This window comes from Oncorhynchus gorbuscha, linkage group LG08 (genome assembly GCF_021184085.1).
Source record: "Oncorhynchus gorbuscha isolate QuinsamMale2020 ecotype Even-year linkage group LG08, OgorEven_v1.0, whole genome shotgun sequence".
In the NCBI taxonomy this organism is placed as follows: Eukaryota; Metazoa; Chordata; class Actinopteri; order Salmoniformes; family Salmonidae; genus Oncorhynchus; species Oncorhynchus gorbuscha.
The window spans coordinates 32,140,169-32,159,097 of NC_060180.1; the positions used below are offsets into that span (position 1 = coordinate 32,140,169).

At 42.8% G+C, this 18,929-nt stretch overlaps 1 protein-coding gene across 1 annotated transcript in view; it reads right to left on the reverse strand.

Moving 5' to 3' along the window:
• wdr11 (WD repeat domain 11) overlaps nucleotides 1-18,929 on the reverse strand; it is a 150,771-nt gene that overhangs the window by 82,147 nt on the left and 49,695 nt on the right. Inside the window, exon 10 of the mRNA XM_046359175.1 lies at nucleotides 10,142-10,318. Coding sequence (XP_046215131.1) covers nucleotides 10,142-10,318 — 177 coding nt within the window. The remainder of the gene's footprint in view (nucleotides 1-10,141; nucleotides 10,319-18,929) is intronic.

Below are 18,929 nucleotides of genomic sequence, written 5' to 3' on the forward strand. Positions count from 1 at the left end.
CTTCCAATATAAACCACAACCTGTCAATACAGAACTGGACTAACCTGCTCCCGCTTCTCCAGTTGTGCCATTAAAAAAAAAAACAGGTGACTGGCTCAAATGTTCTGGGGAAATATAGTAAGCTTCATAATGTAAAGTAATGAGACAGTTGAAATTAAAAAACGGGATGTGCTTCATCTCCTAAGGTATTGCACAAGTTGACCGCAGGTATTTATTTTAAAGTAGCTATAAATATTAAAATGTGTTATTAAACTTCAAAGGGATAGTTGAATTGGAACTTCAAAGGAATAGTTTAGTAAAACTGATGGTTTAGAACCTATAAGGAAAAAATGGCAAACAGATGTAATTGACAAAATAGAGGAGAACCATTGGTCACAGATAGGAGCAGGTATGAACATTTTCACATACACAACCATGAAACATGGTGAAGCCCCAAAATTGCCCTCGCTAGAAGCATGTGTTTCAGACATAAGGAAGTGGATGGCTGCAAACATTCTACTATTAAACTCGGACAAAACAGAGATGCTTGTTCTAGGTCCCAAGAAACAAAGAGATCTTCTGTTGAATCTGACAATTAATCTTAATGGTTGTACAGTCGTCTCAAATAAAACTGTGAAGGACCTCGGCGTTACTCTGGACCCTGATCTCTCTTTTGAAGAACATATCAAGACCATTTCGAGGACAGCTTTTTTCCATCTACGTAACATTGCAAAAATCAGAAACTTTCTGTCCAAAAATGATGCAGAAAAATTAATCCATGCTTTTGTCACTTCTAGGTTAGACTACTGCAATGCTCTATTTTCCGGCTACCCGGATAAAGCACTAAATAAACTTCAGTTAGTGCTAAATACGGCTGCTAGAATCCTGACTAGAACCAAAAAATTTGATCATATTACTCCAGTGCTAGCCTCTCTACACTGGCTTCCTGTCAAAGCAAGGGCTGATTTCAAGGTTTTACTGCTAACCTACAAAGCATTACATGGGCTTGCTCCTACCTACCTCTCTGATTTGGTCCTGCCGTACATACCTACACGTACGCTACGGTCACAAGACGCAGGCCTCCTAATTGTCCCTAGAATTTCTAAGCAAACAGCTGGAGGCAGGGCTTTCTCCTATAGAGCTCCATTTTTATGGAACGGTCTGCCTACCCATGTCAGAGACGCAAACTCGGTCTCAACCTTTAAGTCTTTACTGAAGACTCATCTCTTCAGTGGGTCATATGATTGAGTGTAGTCTGGCCCAGGAGTGGGAAGGTGAACGGAAAGGCTCTGGAGCAACGAACCGCCCTTGCTGTCTCTGCCTGGCCGGTTCTCCTCTTTCCACTGGGATTCTCTGCCTCTAACCCTGTTACGGGGCTGAGTCACTGGCTTGCTGGGGCTCTCTCATGCCGTCCCTGGGGGGTGCGTCACCTGGGTGGGTTGATTCACTGTTGTGGTCAGCCTGTCTGGGTTTGGCGCCCCCCCCCCTTGGGTTGTGCCGTGGCGGAGATCTTTGTGGGCTATACTCGGCCTTGTCTCAGGATGGTAAGTTGGTGGTTGAAGATATCCCTCTAGTGGTGTGGGGGCTGTGCTTTGGCAAAGTGGGTGGGGTTATATCCTTCCTGTTTGGCCCTGTCCGGGGTGTCCTCGGATGGGGCCACAGTGTCTCCTGACCCCTCCTGTCTCAGCCTCCAGTATTTATGCTGCAGTAGTTTATGTGTCGGGGGGCTAGGGTGAGTTTGTTATATCTGGAGTACTTCTCCTGTCCTATTCGGTGTCCTGTGTGAATCTAAGTGTGCGTTCTCTAATTCTCTCCTTCTCTCTTTCTTTCTCTCTCTCGGAGGACTTGAGCCCTAGGACCATGCCCCAGGACTACCTGACATGATGACTCCTTGCTGTCCCCAGTCCACCTGGCCATGCTGCTGCTCCAGTTTCAACTGGCCTGGGCCCTAGGACCATGTCCCAGGACTACCTGACATGATGACTCCTTGCTGTCCCCAGTCCACCTGGCCATGCTGCTGCTCCAGTTTCAACTGTTCTGCCTTACTATTATTCAACCATGCTGGTCATTTATGAACATTTGAACATCTTGGCCACGTTCTGTTATAATCTCCACCCGGCACAGCCAGAAGAGGACTGGCCACCCCACATAGCCTGGTTCCTCTCTAGGTTTCTTCCTAGGTTTTGGCCTTTCTAGGGAGTTTTTCCTAGCCACCGTGCTTTTACACCTGCATTGTTTGCTGTTTGGGGTTTTAGGCTGGGTTTCTGTACAGCACTTTGAGATATCAGCTGATGTACGAAGGGCTATATAAATAAATTTGATTTGATTTGATGATAATATGCTGACGAGACCGGGGCATGCACGTATCTCCGCATGCGCCATCGTGCGCATGTTGATATTGTACATCCACACCAGACGCAATCAGGACACAGGTTGAAATATCAAAACAAACTCAGAACCAAACATATTCATTTGGGAAAGGTCGGAACACATGAAACCTTCATGACATTTAGCTGGCTAACTTGCTGTTGCTATGTAATGTGTCCTGGGACATAAACATTAGGTTGTTATTTTACTTGAAATGCACCATGTCCTTTTTTTCTTGAGCTTTGTAGAATTTTGACCCATTTTGAGTTACACGAAATTGTGTGTTCTGTAATCCAACAATTTGTTTCTAGTAATCTCTCTGCCTTCAGTCTTCTTACACTTTAAGACTTTATATGATGGCTGGCAACCAACTTTAAGGTGCATTTCAACTACCCACTGGACTGGAGTGTGGACCTCAGTCCATCTTTCAATCACCCACATGGGTATATTCTCCAAAAAACCAATGAGAAGGTGGGAGAAGTGGGACTTGCAGAGACTCAAGGGAAAAAAAAGTTATATTTCAGGGCCTGGCGACACATTCGCTCGTTGACACGCAGGCAAGCAGTTTGGATGAAATTTTTAAATAGTTAAACAGTAGATGGTATAGAGAAGAGTATGAGATGAGTAATGTAGGGAATGTAAACATTATATAAAGTGGCATTTGAATGTTAGAAGTGACTTGCGATACATTTATTACATCCAATTTGTAATTATTAAGTGGCTAGAGATTTGAGTCAGTATTTTGGCAGCAGTGTAGTGTCGTCTGCAAACTTGATGATTGAGTTGGAAGCGTGCATGGCCACACAGTCATGGTGAACAGGGCTGAGAATGCACCCTTGTGGGGCCCCAGTGATGAGGATCAGCGGAGTGGAGATGTTGTTTCCTACCCTCACCACCTGGGTGCGTCCCTTCAGAAAGTCCAGGAACCAGCAGCACAGAGCGGGGGTCGAGACCTGAGCTTAATGACGAGTTTGGAGGGTACTATGGTGTTAAATGCTGAACTGTAGTTGATGAACAGCATTCTTACATAGGTATTCCTAATGGTGGCCATCTTGAAGCATGTGGGAACAGCAGGCTGCGATAGGGATTGATTGAATATGTCCGTAAACACACCAGCCAGCTGGTCTGCGCATGCTCTGAGGACGCGGCTAGGGATGCCGTCTGGGCCGGCAGACTTGCGAGGGTTAAATGTTAAATTTAAATGTGTTAATCATAATAATAATAATATATATAATATAATAATATAATAATAATATATTATTATTATATAATTATATATATTATTATTATTATGGTTAACACATTTAAATGTTTTACTCACGTTAGCTGCGGTGAAGGAGAGCCTACAAGTTTTGGTAGCCGGCCGTGTCGGTGGCACTGTATTGTCCTCAAAGCGAGCGAAGAAGTTGTTTAGTTTGTCTGGGAGCAAGACATTGGGGTCTGCGACGGGGCTGGTTTTCTTTTTGTAGTCTGTGATTGACTGTAGATCCTGTCACATACCTCTCGTGTCTGAGCTGTTGAATTGCGACTCTACTTTGTCTCTATACTGACTTAGCTTGTTTGATTGCCTTGCGGAGGGAATAACTACACTGTTTGTATTCGGTCTTGTTTCCAGTCGCCATGCCCCGACTAAAAGCAGTGATTCGTGTATTCAGTTTTGCGCGAATGCTACCAACAATCTACGGTTTCTGGTTGGGGAAGGTTTTAATATTCGCTGTGGGTACAACATCACCGACGCACTTGCTAATAAACTCGCTCACTGAATCAGCGTATACATCAATGTTGTTGTTCGTCACTATCAGGAACATATCCCAGTCCACGTGATCGAAGCAATCTTGAAGCGACCAGCGTTGAACAATCTTGAAGCGACCAAGCAGAGGTGTCTGCTTGGGGGGTATACATGACTGATTATAATCGAAGAGAATTCTCTTGGTAGATAATGCAGTCGGCATTTGATTGTAAGGAATTCTAGATCAGGTGAACAAAAGGACTTGAGTTCCTGTACGTTATGATCACACCACGACTCGTTAATCATAAGGCATACACACCCGCTCTTCTTCATACCAGAGAGATGTTTGTTTCTGTCGACACGATGCGTGAAGAAACCAGTTGGCTGTACAGACTGATAACGCATTTCTAGTGAGCCATATTTCCGTGAAACAGAGAATGTTACAATCTCTGATTTCTCTCTGGAAGGCAACCCTTGCTCTGATTTTTTATTTGTTTTTCAAGAGACTGGATATTGGCAAGTAGTATACTCGGGAGCGGTGGGCGATGTGCCCGTCTACGGAGCCTGGCCAGAAGACCGCTCCGTCTGCGGTGCCGGTTGTTTTGGGTCGCCTGCTGGGATTTGACCCATTGTCCTGGGTGGTGGACGTTGCTCTTAATCCAATAGTTCCTCACGTCTGTATGTAATAAGACTTAAGACCTGGGGTAATAGTGCCGTGCAAGAAATAATACAAAAAATAATAATAATACTGCATAGTTTCCTAAGAACGCGAAGCGAGACAGCCCTCTCTGTCGGCGCCGGGAGTCTAGTCTGTATGTAGTCAATACAGAGTTCCAAACTGCCTCTGGAAGAAACATCAGCACAATAACTGTTTGTCAGGAGCTTATTTAAATGAGTTTCCATGGCCAAGCAGCCAAACACAAACCTAAAATCACCATGTGCAATGCCAAGCGTTGGCTGGCTCACCACCATTGGACCGATGAATCACGCTTCACCATCTGTCAGTCCGATGGATGTTTCTGGGTGTGGTGGAAGCCAGGAGAATGCTACTTTCCCCAATACATAGTGCCAACTGTAAAGTTTGGTGGAGAAGGGTTAGGCCCTTAGCGCCAGTGAAGGAAAATGTTAATGCTACAGTATACAATGACATTCTAGGTCTGTGCTTCTAACTTTGTGGTAACAGTTTGGGGAAGGCCCTTTCTTATTTCAGAATGACAATGCACAAAGAGAGGTCCATACAGACATGGTTTGTCGAGATCGTTGTGGAAGAACTTGACTGGCCTGCACAGAGCCTTGACCTCATCCCTATCAAACACCTTTAGAATGAATTGGAACGCCAACTGCAAGTCAGGTCTAATTGCCCAACATCACTAATGCTCTTGTGGCTGAATGGAAGCAAGTAAATTGTATCTAGGAATTTATATACATCCATCTCCAAATTTATGTTTTTGGGAATTGTAAATATTGGTGATCAATAGACATGTTTGTAATCTAGGTGAAATTGCTGTATAGGTAAAAATGTGTAGCCATCAGTTGGAAAGCCTTATACATCCACTCTCAATAACAAACTGGAGAACTGAACTATGTAGCTACATCCAATTAGACTCTGTACATTACAAAACCAAACATTAACCAGACACATTCCACAGAATTTGGAAACAGTATGCTGACCATGTTAGAAGATGTTTTGTATAGTTGCAGTTAAAAAAAAAAACTCAATTGAACAATGAAATTCCGAAAGGGCAAACCAAAAATTGACTTCCGGTTTACCAACCCCTCCGAAAGACACACATGCATATACCGGTTGGAGATGTTGGAGCAGCGGGCTGCCAAACTGGCCACCTGTGGAGCAATTGTTGGAGAGGTTAAGTGTTGTTGGGGGAGGTTAAGTGTTCTCCTGGCATCCACCAAGCCCAGATACGTCCATCGGACTGACAGATTGTGAATTGTGATTCATGACTCCAATGGTCCAATGGTGGCGAGCCAGCCAACGCTTGGCATTGCACATGTTGATTTTCAGGTTTGTGTGTGGCTGCTCAAGGGCACAACGGCGGGCAACGGCATTTAGGATTTTGATACCAGCAACCCTGGCATGCTAGCTCACTTTCAGCCAGAATTTCCCCGTAAGACCCGGGATTCGAATTGGCAACCCTCCGGGGGAAAAAATGCTAGATGCTACTTGCTGCTCCTAACTAAACTAAACCTAAAGCACTGTTGTGGCGGAAAATGAGAACTGAACCGAAATAGCACCGCAACAGCAGGTGTGCACACCAGATAACACTCAAGAATATGCAACATTTCCAACCCGTGATGTATGCAAACCTGCATACATTTCAGTCATGAGGCAGACAATCATATCCAGAGCGACTTACAGGAGCAATTAGGGATAAGTATCTTCCTCAAGGGCACAGACAGATGTTTTACCTAGTCTTCTCTAGGATTCGACCTTTCGTTTACTGGCCCACAAAGCTCTTAACGGCCAGGATACCTGCTGCATGCACATTAACACATATAGGCCTTTCCCGAATTCTTCCAAATTATGTCTAGCTTCAACTACCTATGAGTAAACATAAGAGGGCAGTAGAAACCATAACTTTGCCAACTCGCTATGTGAGCTATTGAAAAGGTTCTTCGTTTACACATTATGTTCATAGTCATTGGACTCTGATGCTGTATGTAATACATAATCATGACTTTTGATAACGTAGGGGCAATGCTCTCTTCTCATATGCCCAGTGTTATTCTACAAACCACCAAAGACTACATCTCTCTCCCCCTCCCTCCCACCCTCCCTCTATTCTCCTGCTTTATCTTTATTAACACAATCTATTCGCCAGGCTGTGTGGCAGTCGTCTTAGGGGTGTTAATAATAGAAGAAAATGAACGTTCAGATGAAGAGATCTATCTTTTGCGTCATTCGGAGAGATCACAGAGCCAAATGAGATGAGCAGTCATCTCCTTACAGGATGCCTACATTATAATCCTGCTTTATGTTACACAATCCTTACTGAATAAATAATGCCCGAGGGGTTTTGGTATATGGCCAATATACCTTGCTAACGGATATTCTTTATGCACGACACAGCCCTTAGGGTTAGGGTTATATTGGCCATATAACACAAACCCCAGGTGCCTTATTGCTATTATAAACTGGTTACCACTATAATTAGACCAGTAAAATTAAATGATATCAGCATTCAGGGCTCGAACCACCCAGTTTATAAAAATCCTTTTAGTACTGAGACATGCTGACATTGTACTGTTTTACATCATAACATGCCTCAAGTACTAATTTTGTAATTGTGTCTTCTGTGATAAAAATGCATTTAGATTGAAACTGCTGGGGGGGTTAGTCAATGCTTATGAATTTACATAAATCAATGACCCGAACAATAGTTGAATTGTTCAGCAACATGTGCAGTGCATGCTAACATGGCTTTGGTGATAAATGGTACATAATGTGAAATGGGCCCAGGTGGTAACAGAGATCTTCTTCAAGCTGCCTGAATGAATACTGGGTCATTCAGTTGTACCGGAAGCAAGGGCCTTACCTGGGAGAACAGAAACGGTCTCTCTCTCTCTGGCTCGCAGCCATTCTGTCAACATGTATTGTATGTATAACCACTCAAATTAATTTAAAACTGATACAGATGCAAGCATTGACTTAAATTCACTTTGTCTACTTGTCCCATTCTTTAATCTTGTCTGGAAAAGGGATATATACAGTGGGGCAAAAAAAGTATTTAGTCAGCCACCAATTGTGCAAGTTCTCCCAATGAGAGAAAAAAAAATCCAGAAAATCACATTGTAGGATTTTTAAATAATTTATATGCAAATTATGGTGGAAAATAAGTATTTGGTCAATAACAAAAGCTTATCTCAATACTTTGTTATATACTCTTTGTTGGCAATGACTGAGGTCAAATGTTTTCTGTAAGTCTTCACAAGGTTTTCACACACTGTTGCTGGCATTTTAGCCCATTCCTCCGTGCAGATCTCCTCCAGAGCAGTGATGTTTTGGGGCTGTTGCTGGGCAACACGGACTTTCAACTCCCTCCAAAGATGTTCTATGGGGTTGAGATCTGGAGACTGGCTAGGCCACTCCAGGACCTTGAAATGCTTCTTACGAAGCCACTCCTTCCTTGCCCGGGCGGTGTGTTTGGGATCATTGTCATGCTGAAAGACCCATCCACATTTTCATCTTCAATGCACTTGCTGATGGAAGGAGGTTTTCACTCACAATCTCACGATACATGGCCCCATTCATTCTTTACTTTACACGGATCAGTCGCCCTGGTCCCTTTGCAGAAAAACAGCCCCAAAGCATGATGTTTCCACCCCCATTCTTCACAGTAGAGTTATATTCTTCACAAAAAGTTATATTTTGGTTTCATCTGACCATATTACATTCTGCCAATCTTCTTCTGGATTCCAAATGCTCTCTAGCAAACTTCAGACGCACCTGGACATGTACTGGCTTAAGCAGGGGGACACGTCTGGCACTCCAGGATTTGAGTCCCTGGCGGCGTAGTGTGTTACTGATGGTAGGCTTTGTTACTTTGGTCCCAGCTCTCTGCAGGTCATTCACTAGGTCCCCCCGTGTGGTTCTGGGATATTTGCTCACCATTCTTGTGATCATTTTGACCCCACGGGGTGAGATCTTGCGTGGAGCCCCAGATCGAGGGAGATTGTCAGTGGTCTTGTATGTCTTCCATTTCCTAATAATTGCTCCCACAGTTGATTTCTTCAAACCAAGCTGCTTACCTATTGCAGATTCAGTCTTCCCAGCCTGGTGCAGGTCTACAATTTTGTTTCTGGTGTCCTTTGACAGCTCTTTGGTCTTGGCCATAGTGGACAGAGTGTGACTGTTTGAGGTTGTGGACAGGTGTCTTTTATACTGATAACAAGTTCAAACAGGTGCCATTAATACAGGTAACGAGTGGAGGACAGAGGAGCCTTTTAAAGAAGAAGTTACAGGTCTGTGAGAGCCAGAAATCTTGCTTGTTTGTAGGTGACCAAATACTTATTTTCCACCATAATTTGAAAATGATTTCATTAAAAATCCTACAATGTGATTTTCTGGATTTTTTTCTCTCATTTTGTCTGTCATAGTTGAAGTGTACCTATGATGAAAATTACAGGACTCATCTTTTTAAGTGGGAGAACTTGCACAATTGGTGGCTGACTAAATATTTTTTTGCCCCACTGTATATATATTTTATAGTTGACAGCTGTGTGATTTGTCTGATATAAATTAATAAAAATTGAATCACTCTGGACATGACTTGCATTTATTTTAGACCTTTTGAATCAATAGCTCTCCGTATTTCTTTATGTTTAACTTACCACAGAAGTCAGTAAAAATGTGAAGACCAAAGTGACAAATCTTACAAAAAAAAAAAGTGTTTATATAAAGCCAAAATGAGGCCATTGAACAACTTGAGTCCTTCCTCTGGGAATAGTCTGCAAATAGCTGAAAACAGGGTGACAGGTTTTTTTTTAATGTACTGCTCCAGAGCTCCACAGCCCAGCTCACTCAACTGGGGAATGGACATGCTAGGTTTTATTCAAGTCTGGGAGACATTTACAGGGAGAGAGCATGAGTTTTGGAGTGAGTAGAGTAAATCCAATCCAACCATTGGCCCTGGATAATACGCCATGTCATCACACAGGCAGACTGCCACAGTGAAGAAGGTTTACAAAGTGTATCAGGAATACTATTATGAGTGGAGCTTATCTCTCTGTGCTCTGGAGAGATCACAGGTATTTGGCCACAATCTCTCTGACAAGGAGTTACTCCAGGAGTAGACCGGTGTATTATGCATAGGGCTTCTCCACTCCTTACACTGTATGAGTGGAGTATTAGCTCTTGTAACGGTATCATGCAACAAAGAAAAAAATAATATTATGACTTACTGACATGGAGCGCTCCATGTTCCTGCTGGCAGCATCTCATTCACATACTAGTCATGGAGATTTGAGGTATGAGCAAGCATCTATCCAGTCCTGTGTGTGTGTATTTAAATCCAACCCAAGTACAGGGTCACACTGATCTGCAGTACTCACCCACAGCCAGTAGGGGCTGGTAGTGGTTGATGTTCTTGGTGGTCAGTGGGGGACACATCCTCAGGGCGAAGGGGGGCAGGGGAAGCCCCGACAGTAGCCCCGTCAATAGGAACTTCAGCTGTACCTCCTGCTGCAGTGATGGGGGTGGTGGGTCTGCTCCTGAAACCAAACTCTGACCTGGATACACACCAACACACAGGATGGAAAGGGTTAACAGAGATCACCATCTTAGAAGGAGCAGGACTCAATCCCTCTTGGAGCTCATTACAGAAAGGACAAATAATTCAGTTCCATTTCCCAAGCTACAGTTAACAACCACCATTGCTAGGGGTTGTGTTCAATGGTTGTTGATCATTAGTCGACAACCATTTTCAGGTCTTGCAATATATTTTCAAATAGATTTAAGTTAAAACTAACTCGGCCACTCGAGAACATTCGCCGTCTTCTTGGTAAGCAACTCCAGTGTAGATTTGGTATTGCGTTTTAGGTTATGTCCTGCTGAAATGTAAATTCATATATTGTGCCTTGTTGTAAAAAGGATGTACGTTTTGGAATAGTTGTACTCTGTACAGGCTTCCTGCTTTTCACTGTGTCAATTAGGTTAGTATTGTGGAGTAACTATAATGTTGTTGCTCCATACTCTCTTTCGCCCATCACAGCCATTAAACTCTGTACATGTTTTAAAGTCACCATTGGCCTCATGGTGAAATCCCTGAGCGGTTTCCTTCCTCTCTGCCAAGTGAGTTAGGAAGGATGCCAGCATCTTTGTAGTAACTGGGTGTATTGATACACCATCCAAAGTGTAATTAATAACTTCACGATGCTCAAAGGGATATTCAATGTCTGCTTTTTTATCTTTTTTAACCCATTTGGTAAGCATTGAAAAACCTCCCTTGTCTTTGTGGTTGAATCTGTTTGAAATGCACTGCTCCTCTGAGGGACCTTACAGATAATGGTTTGTGTGGGGTACAGAGTAGTCACACAGAGTGGGTTCTTATTATGTTAAGCACATTTTAACTCCTGAACTCATTTACGCTGGCCATAACAAAGGGGTTGAAGACTTTTTCACTCAACACATTAAAGATATCTTTTTTTTTTTATTAATAAAAAATGACAAACATTTCCACTTGGACATTATGGGGTATTGTGTGAAGGCCAGTCACAAAAATCTAAATTGAATCCATTTCAAATGTAGGCTGTAACACAACAAAATGTGGACAAAGTCAAGGGCTGTGAATACTTTCTAAAGGCACTGCATGTGATGTCGTGTGCTCTCTGCAGGTTGAGGTCAAGCTCTCCTCCACTTTGAGCCAGGAGAGATTAACATGCATTATTAATATAAGCTTTTTGTGCACATCCAAAGGCCAGCCGTGCTGCCCTGTTCTGAGGCAATTGCAATTTTCTAAATCCCTGTTTGTGGTACCTGACCAGACAACTGAACGATAGTCCAGGTGCAACAAAACTAGGGCCTGTAGGACCTGCCTTGTTGATAGTGCTGTTAAGGTAGAGCAGTGCTTTACTACAGAGATACTTCTCCCCTTAGCTACTATTATCAATATGTTTTGACCATGACATTTTACAATCCAGGGTTACTCCAAGCAGTTTAGTCACCTCAACTTTCTCAATTTCCACATTATGTATAAGAATATATAGTTTAGGGTTTAGTGAATGACTTGTCCCAAAGACAATGTTTTTAGTTTTAGAAATGTTTAGGACCAACATACCTTTCCACCCACTCTGAAACTAACTGCAACTCTTTGTTAAGTGTTACAGTCGCTGTGGTATCTGACATGTACAGTCGTGGCCAGAAGTTTGAGAAAGACACAAATATAATTTTCACAAAGTCTGCTGCCTCAGTTTGTAGGATGGCAATTTGCATATTCTCCAGAATATCATGAAGAGTGATGAGATATTTTGCAATTACTGGCAAAGCCCCTCTTGCCATGCAAAGGAACTGAATCCCCAAAAACATTTCCACTGCATTTCAGCCCTGCCACAAAAGGACCAGCTGACATGTCAGTGATTCTCTCGTTAACACGTGTGAGTGTTGACGAGGACAGGGCTGGAGATCACTCTGTCATGCTGATTGAGTTTGAAAAACAGACTGGAAGCATCAAAAGGAGGGTGGTGCTTGGAATCATTGTTCTTCCTCTGTCAACCATGGTTACCTGCAAGGAAACACATGCCATCATCTTGCTTTGCACAAAAAGGGCTTCACACAGGCAAGGATATTGCTGCCAGTAAGATTGCACCTAAATCAACCATTTACCAGATCATCAAGAACTTCAAGGAGAGCGGTTCAATTGTTGTGAAGAAGGCTTCAGGGCGCCCAAGAAAGTCCAACAAGCAACAGGACCGTCTCCTAAAGTTGATTCAGCTGTGGGATCGGAGCACCACCAGTACAGAGCTTGCTCAGGAATGGCAGCAGGCAGGTGTGAGTGCATCTGCACACACAGTGAGGCGAAGAATTTTGGAGGATGGCCTGGTGTCAAGAAGGGCAGCAAAGAAGCCACTTCTATCCAGGAAAAACATTAGGGACAGACTGATATTCTGCAAAAGGTACAGGGATTGGACTGCTGAGGACTGGGGTAAAGTAATTTTCTCTGATGAATCCCCTTTCCGATTGTTTGGGGCATCTGGAAAAAAGCTTGTCCGGAGAAGACAAGGTGACCGCTACCATCAGTCCTGTGTCATGCCAACAGTAAAGCATCCTGAGACCATTCATGTGTGTGGTTGCTTCTCAGCCAAGGGTGTTGGCTCACTCACAATTTGCCTAAGAGCAACTTCTCCGAGAACAACTTCTCCCAACCATCCAGGAACAGTTTGGTGATGAACAATGCCTTTTCCAGCATGATGGAGCACCTTGCCATAAGGCAAAAGTGATAACTAAGTAGCTCGGGGAACAAAACATCAATATTTTGAGTCCATGGCCAGGAAACTCCATAGATCTTAATCCCATTGAGAACTTGTGGTCAATCCTAGAGGCAGGTGGACAAACAAAAAACACAAATTCTGCCAAGCATTGATTATGCAAGAATGGGCTGCCATCAGTCAGGATGTGGCCCAGAAGTTAATTGACAACATGCCTGGGTGTATTGCAGAGGTCTTTAAAAAGAAGGGTCAACACTGCAAATATTGATCTTTTGCATCAACTTCATGTAAACTCTCAATAAAAGCCTTTAACACTTATGAAATGCTTGTAATTATACTTCAGTATTCCATAGTAACATCTGACAAAAATATCTAAAGACAGTGAAGCACATTACTTTACTATTTATATTTTGGGCTACCTTTACTTCACTACATTCCGAAATAAAATATTGTACTTTTTACTCCATACTCTCCCTGACACCCAAAAGTACTCATTACAATGACATGAAAATTGTCCAATTCATGCCAAAGTTTGTTAATTTTGCCAAAGAAAATTTTTGTTTTGTGATTAATGAGCCATCTGATTCAATGAATGATGGAGCTGAATTTGGTATTTTCCCACAAATGTCACTTAATTAAGGTGCTCCAAAGCTTTTCAATATCAATCCGCATGTCATTTATCTTTGTTTCATGTTGTAGTTTCTTCTTTTTTTTCAGTTTAGTCACATGATTTCTCAATTTGCAATACGTTTGCAAATCGGTTGTGCAGGCAAACTTTTTTGCCATTCTTTTTGCCTCATCCCTCAACCACACAATTTTTCAATTCATCATCAATCCATGGGGATTTAACAGTTTTTACAGCTATCGTCTTAATAGGTGAATGCTTATTAGTAACTGGAGTAACCAATTGCATAAATGTGTCAAGTACAGTGTCTGGTTGCTCCTCATTACATACCACTGACCAACAAATATTCTTTACATCAACAACATAGGAATCACTACAAAACTTATTGTATGACCTTAAACACTATATTAGGGCCAGCCTTTGGAACTTTGGTTTTCCTAGATGTGGCTACTATAAGTGTGATCACTACATCCAATGGATCTGGATACTGCTTTCAAGCAAATTTCTGCAACATAAGCTGTCATCAATACATGTTGATGATTTAATTCCTGCGCTGTTTGTAACTACCCTGGTAGGACGATTGATAACATGAACCAGGTTGCAGGCATTGGTTACAGTTTGACGCTTTTTCTTGAGTGGGCAGCTTGATGAAAGCTAGTCAATATTTAAAAATCTATAGCAGCTTCCCACCAGAATGGGCTTTAGGTGAGGCAGACGAACCTGTAGTCATATTACTTCAACAGTTTTTAATATGATATCCTCTCTTATTAGATCTAATCTTTACAGGAATGTGGTTCTGAATATAAACAGCAACACCCCCATTGGCATTTCTATTTTTTCCTGTAAATGTTATAACATTGTATTGCTACCACTGTATCAAAAGTATTACCTACGTGAGTTTCAGAGGTAGAATATGAATGTAATCTGTTACTAGCAAATTACTGATTTCATGAATCTTGTTTATAAAGCTACATATGTTAACATGGGCTATTTTGAGCACTTTTCATCTGCGATGAATACTTGTTTATATTGCTATACTGGAAAGCTTAGCAGAAGTAGATATTATAGTATAGTGAGCTGCACACAGTGGACTTCCTCCTAGGGCACACCAGCTCAATAGTATACATCTGGCTCATAGGCACATGATTACTGGAACATATATTAGTGTAATTACATTGTCTACCAAACGCCCCTGGTGTAATGTACATTTGCTGAAGCATTATGACAATTCTGAGTCAATTTGGTAGGTATTAACTGAGCTTGGCTTGGGTCATTGATAAGTCATTGTTGGTGCGGTTGGCCCCTAGTGGTTAGAGCGTTGGACTAGTAACCGGAAGGTTGTGAGTTCAAACCCCCGAGCTGACAAGGTACAAATCTGTCATTCTGCCCCTGAACAGGCAGTTAACCCACTGTTCCCAGGCCGTCATTGAAAATAAGAATATGTTCTTAACTGACTTGCCTGGTTAAATAAAGGTAAAATTAAAAATTTAAATTGTCTCAACACAGCCTTATAATGCTGTGAAAGGATCCAGGAATCCAAATGACTTGGAAGGATCCCATCCTCTGAATAAAATGTGTTTTGTTACCAAAAGGTATTGAAATTGTCGACATAAGTAACACCCATTGAGCTGCAATAATTACATAGCTAGTAGTAAAAAGAAAGCAGGATTCTAAAGCGTTAATGCCACGATTCAGAAAGGGCACAGGGCCAGATATGATTGTTAAGATTCTAGCAGACAGTCATTGAGCTCTTCAAAATCCAGTTTCAACTGTTCAGAGTTGCCCTTCATAATGTAATTAAAACCCACATGGACTACAATAGAATTGAATTCCATGTCCGGATGTAGTACATTCGGGAGTAGCTTAGTAATGTCATTTACTCAAGCTCTAGGGTAGGATAATGTTTTTGCATAAGGAACGTTCACATCTTACCATGGAGCTGCCAAAAAAAAAAAAATCACAGCTGGCGAGAAGGACGAGGAAATCCACCCACTTCCACGCTTCACAGGATTCTGAGAACCATTTATGGATGGGCAGGGGTCAGGATGGGCAGGCGTCTGTCAGTGCAGGCCTCTGACAGACGTCGAAGCCATGCTCGATCCAGAGCAGGGATGGAAGGTTGCCAACGTCGACTTTTAAATCATAGTAGTAGGCACTGCGGCCGCAGACACAGGCACCCCCAGCGACAAAGGTGCAAGAGGATCAGGCTCCAGGTCGGCAAAAATATTCGTTGTTTGTTTGTCTGGGCAACACCGGCCAGTCGTATAACAACAAGGCGTAGATGCATCCAACAAGCGAGAACGGCGTACAGTCACCGGCGTTGAAAATGTAAACATTCCACTCCGCGTCTTCCCCAGTTTCTTACGTAGGCTGGCAACCTGCGTTATCAAGGAAGCCTCCTCAAGCCTATAGTCCTCGGCAAGTAAACAATTGCTGCTTTGAAAAATAGTGATCCGGTTTGTCCCAAAACAAAGTCGTAGAAACATCTCCTACAGCGCTGGAACTGTTCAGTTACTTCTCCAGACAAAGAGGGCTCCATTGGACAACTCATTTAGTACCAACTTTGTTAGGTTGATGGCTAGGAGCTTAGCATCTCTTTCAAGCAGGCTTCAACCTATCTGTTACGCGGGACGTTGTGGTCGATGTTCACTTGTCCCTGATAGAGGTTGCTCCAAGTCTCTTATCGCTCCCTGGCTACATATTAGATGCAGTTTCTGGCTTGTGACCATGGTCCAAGTGAATGGAGTTGGTCTCTCAGTTAAACAGAAGGGTTACAGGTTGTCCCGTGGTTTGTTAAAGTCAGATACTTTTGTAAGGAAAATAATTAGTGTAGAGCAGTGAATTTGACGGTTTAGTTTTCTGACTGGTTTCTGGTTTTGAGAATTGCTTTATCTCAGAGATTAGGGTTTCTGAAGTCAGGTTGGGTAACTGGGGCTCCAGCGCTTATACTGCACATTATTTTTCTTCAGCTAAGGATGTTTTATGTAAAATAAAAATAAAAAAGTGTAAAAGTTAAGTAGTGGTGACAGTTGTTTATTTTTATTTTTGTTGGAGAGATGTGATAGGGGGGGCAAGGTTAGTGTTAGGACAAAAACAAATACATTATGATACTACAATTCCACACTCCATCCGCCAGGTGGCAGCAACCTTGTCGCATTTATTACCATTGTGTAAATTTCACGCACAATTTTTCTTGGCGCCATTTTAAAAAACAAATATTTATATTTATTAGCTATGATTCAGATCCATGTTTTGGTACATATACACTGCTCAAAAAATAAAGGGAACACTAAAATAACATCCAGATCTGAATGAAAGAAATATTCTTATTAAATACTTTTTTCTTTACATAGTTGAATGTGCTAACAACAATATCACACAAGAAATATCAACGGAAAATAAATGTATCAACCCATGGAGGTCTGGATTTGGAGTCACACTCAAAATTAAAGTGGAAAACCACACTACAGGATGATCCAACTTTGATGTAATGTCCTTAAAACAAGTCAAAATGAGGCTCAGTAGTGTGTGTGGCCTCCACGTGCCTGTATGACCTCCCTACAATGCATGGGCATGCTCCTGATGAGGTGGCAGATGGTCTCCTGAGGGACCTCCTCCCAGACCTGGACTAAAGCATCCGCCAACTGGACAGTCTGTGGTGCAACGTGGCGTTGGTGGATGGAGTGAGACATGATGTCCCAGATGTGCTCAATTGGATTCAGGTCTGGGGAACAGGCGGGCCAGTCCACGGTATCAAAGCCTTCCTCTTGCAGGAACTGCTGACACACTCCAGTCACATGAGGTCTAGCATCGTAAGTCGCTCTGGATAAGAGCGTCTGCTAAATGACTTAAATATAAATGTAAATGTAAATGTCTTGCATTAGGAGGAACCCAGGGCCAGCATATGGTCTCACAAGGGGTCTGAGGAGCTCATCTCGGTACCTAATGGCAGTCAGGCTACCTCTGGCGAGCACATGAAGGGCTGTGCGGCCCCCCAAAGAAATGCCACCCCACACCACGACTGACCCACCGCCAAACCGGTCATGCTGGAGGAAGTTGCAGGCAGAAGAACATTCTCCACGGCATCTCCAGACTCTGTCACGTGCTCAGTGTGAACCTGCTTTTATCTGTGAAGAGCACAGGGCGCCAGTGGCGAATTTGTCAATCTTGGTGTTCTCTGGCAAATGCCAAACGTCCTGCACGGTGTTGGGCTGTAAGCACAACCCCCACCTGTGGATGTTGGGCCCTCATACCACCCTCATGGAGTCTGTTTCTGACCTTTTGAGCAGACACGTGCACATTTGTGGCCTGCTGGAGGTCATTTTGCAGGGCTCTGTCCGTGCTCCTCCTGTTCCTCCTTGCACAAAGGCGGAGGTAGCGGTCCTGCTGCTGGGTTGTTGCCCTCCTACGGCCTCCTCCACGTCTCCTGATGTACTGGCCTGTCTCCTGGTAGCGCCTCTATGCTCTGGACACTACTCTGACAGACACAGCAAACCTTCTTGCAACAGCTCGCATTGATGTGCCATCCTGGATGAGCTGCACTACCTGAGCCACTTGTGTGGGTTGTAGACTCCGTCGCATGCTACCACTAGAGTGAAAGCACCAACAGCATTCAAAAGTGACCAAACCATCAGCCAGCAAGCATAGGAACTGAGAAGTGGTCTGTGGTCACCACCTGCAGAACCACTCCTTTATTGGGGGTGCCTTGCTAATTGCCTATAATTTCCACCTGTTGTCTATTCCATTTGCACAACAGCATGTGAAATGTATTGTCAATCAGTGTTGCTTCCTAAGTGGACAGTTGGATTTCACAGAAGTGTGATTGACTTGGAGTTACATTGTGTTGTTTAAGTGTTCCCTTTATTTTTTTGAGCAGTGTATTTACCATTTACCATGCAAAATATATTTGAATAGCATCTGTTTATAAAGCCATACATACGCATGTTTCCCGTTATTAATCAGACCTGTCACAAAACTTTGGCTCATGAAAGAGCATCAAACACCTCCATTCACCTTTTATGGTGACTAGAACACCCTTTATATGCTCAATAATTTGGAACTATTGGCATTATTACGCCACGGCATGCAAAAGATATATGGTTGTTCAATATTTTTGACTCACCACCTGGATTCGGTCTTATGCAGCAACATTTGAAATTGTGTTTTTTACATTGGATAAAAGTAGAGACTCAGAACTACGAAATGGTATATCATACACTGCATTCAAGCAACAATGGGAAAGTTATTCTGCTTTGAAAATTGATCAACTTGTAAACTCACTTCTGAGAAAAT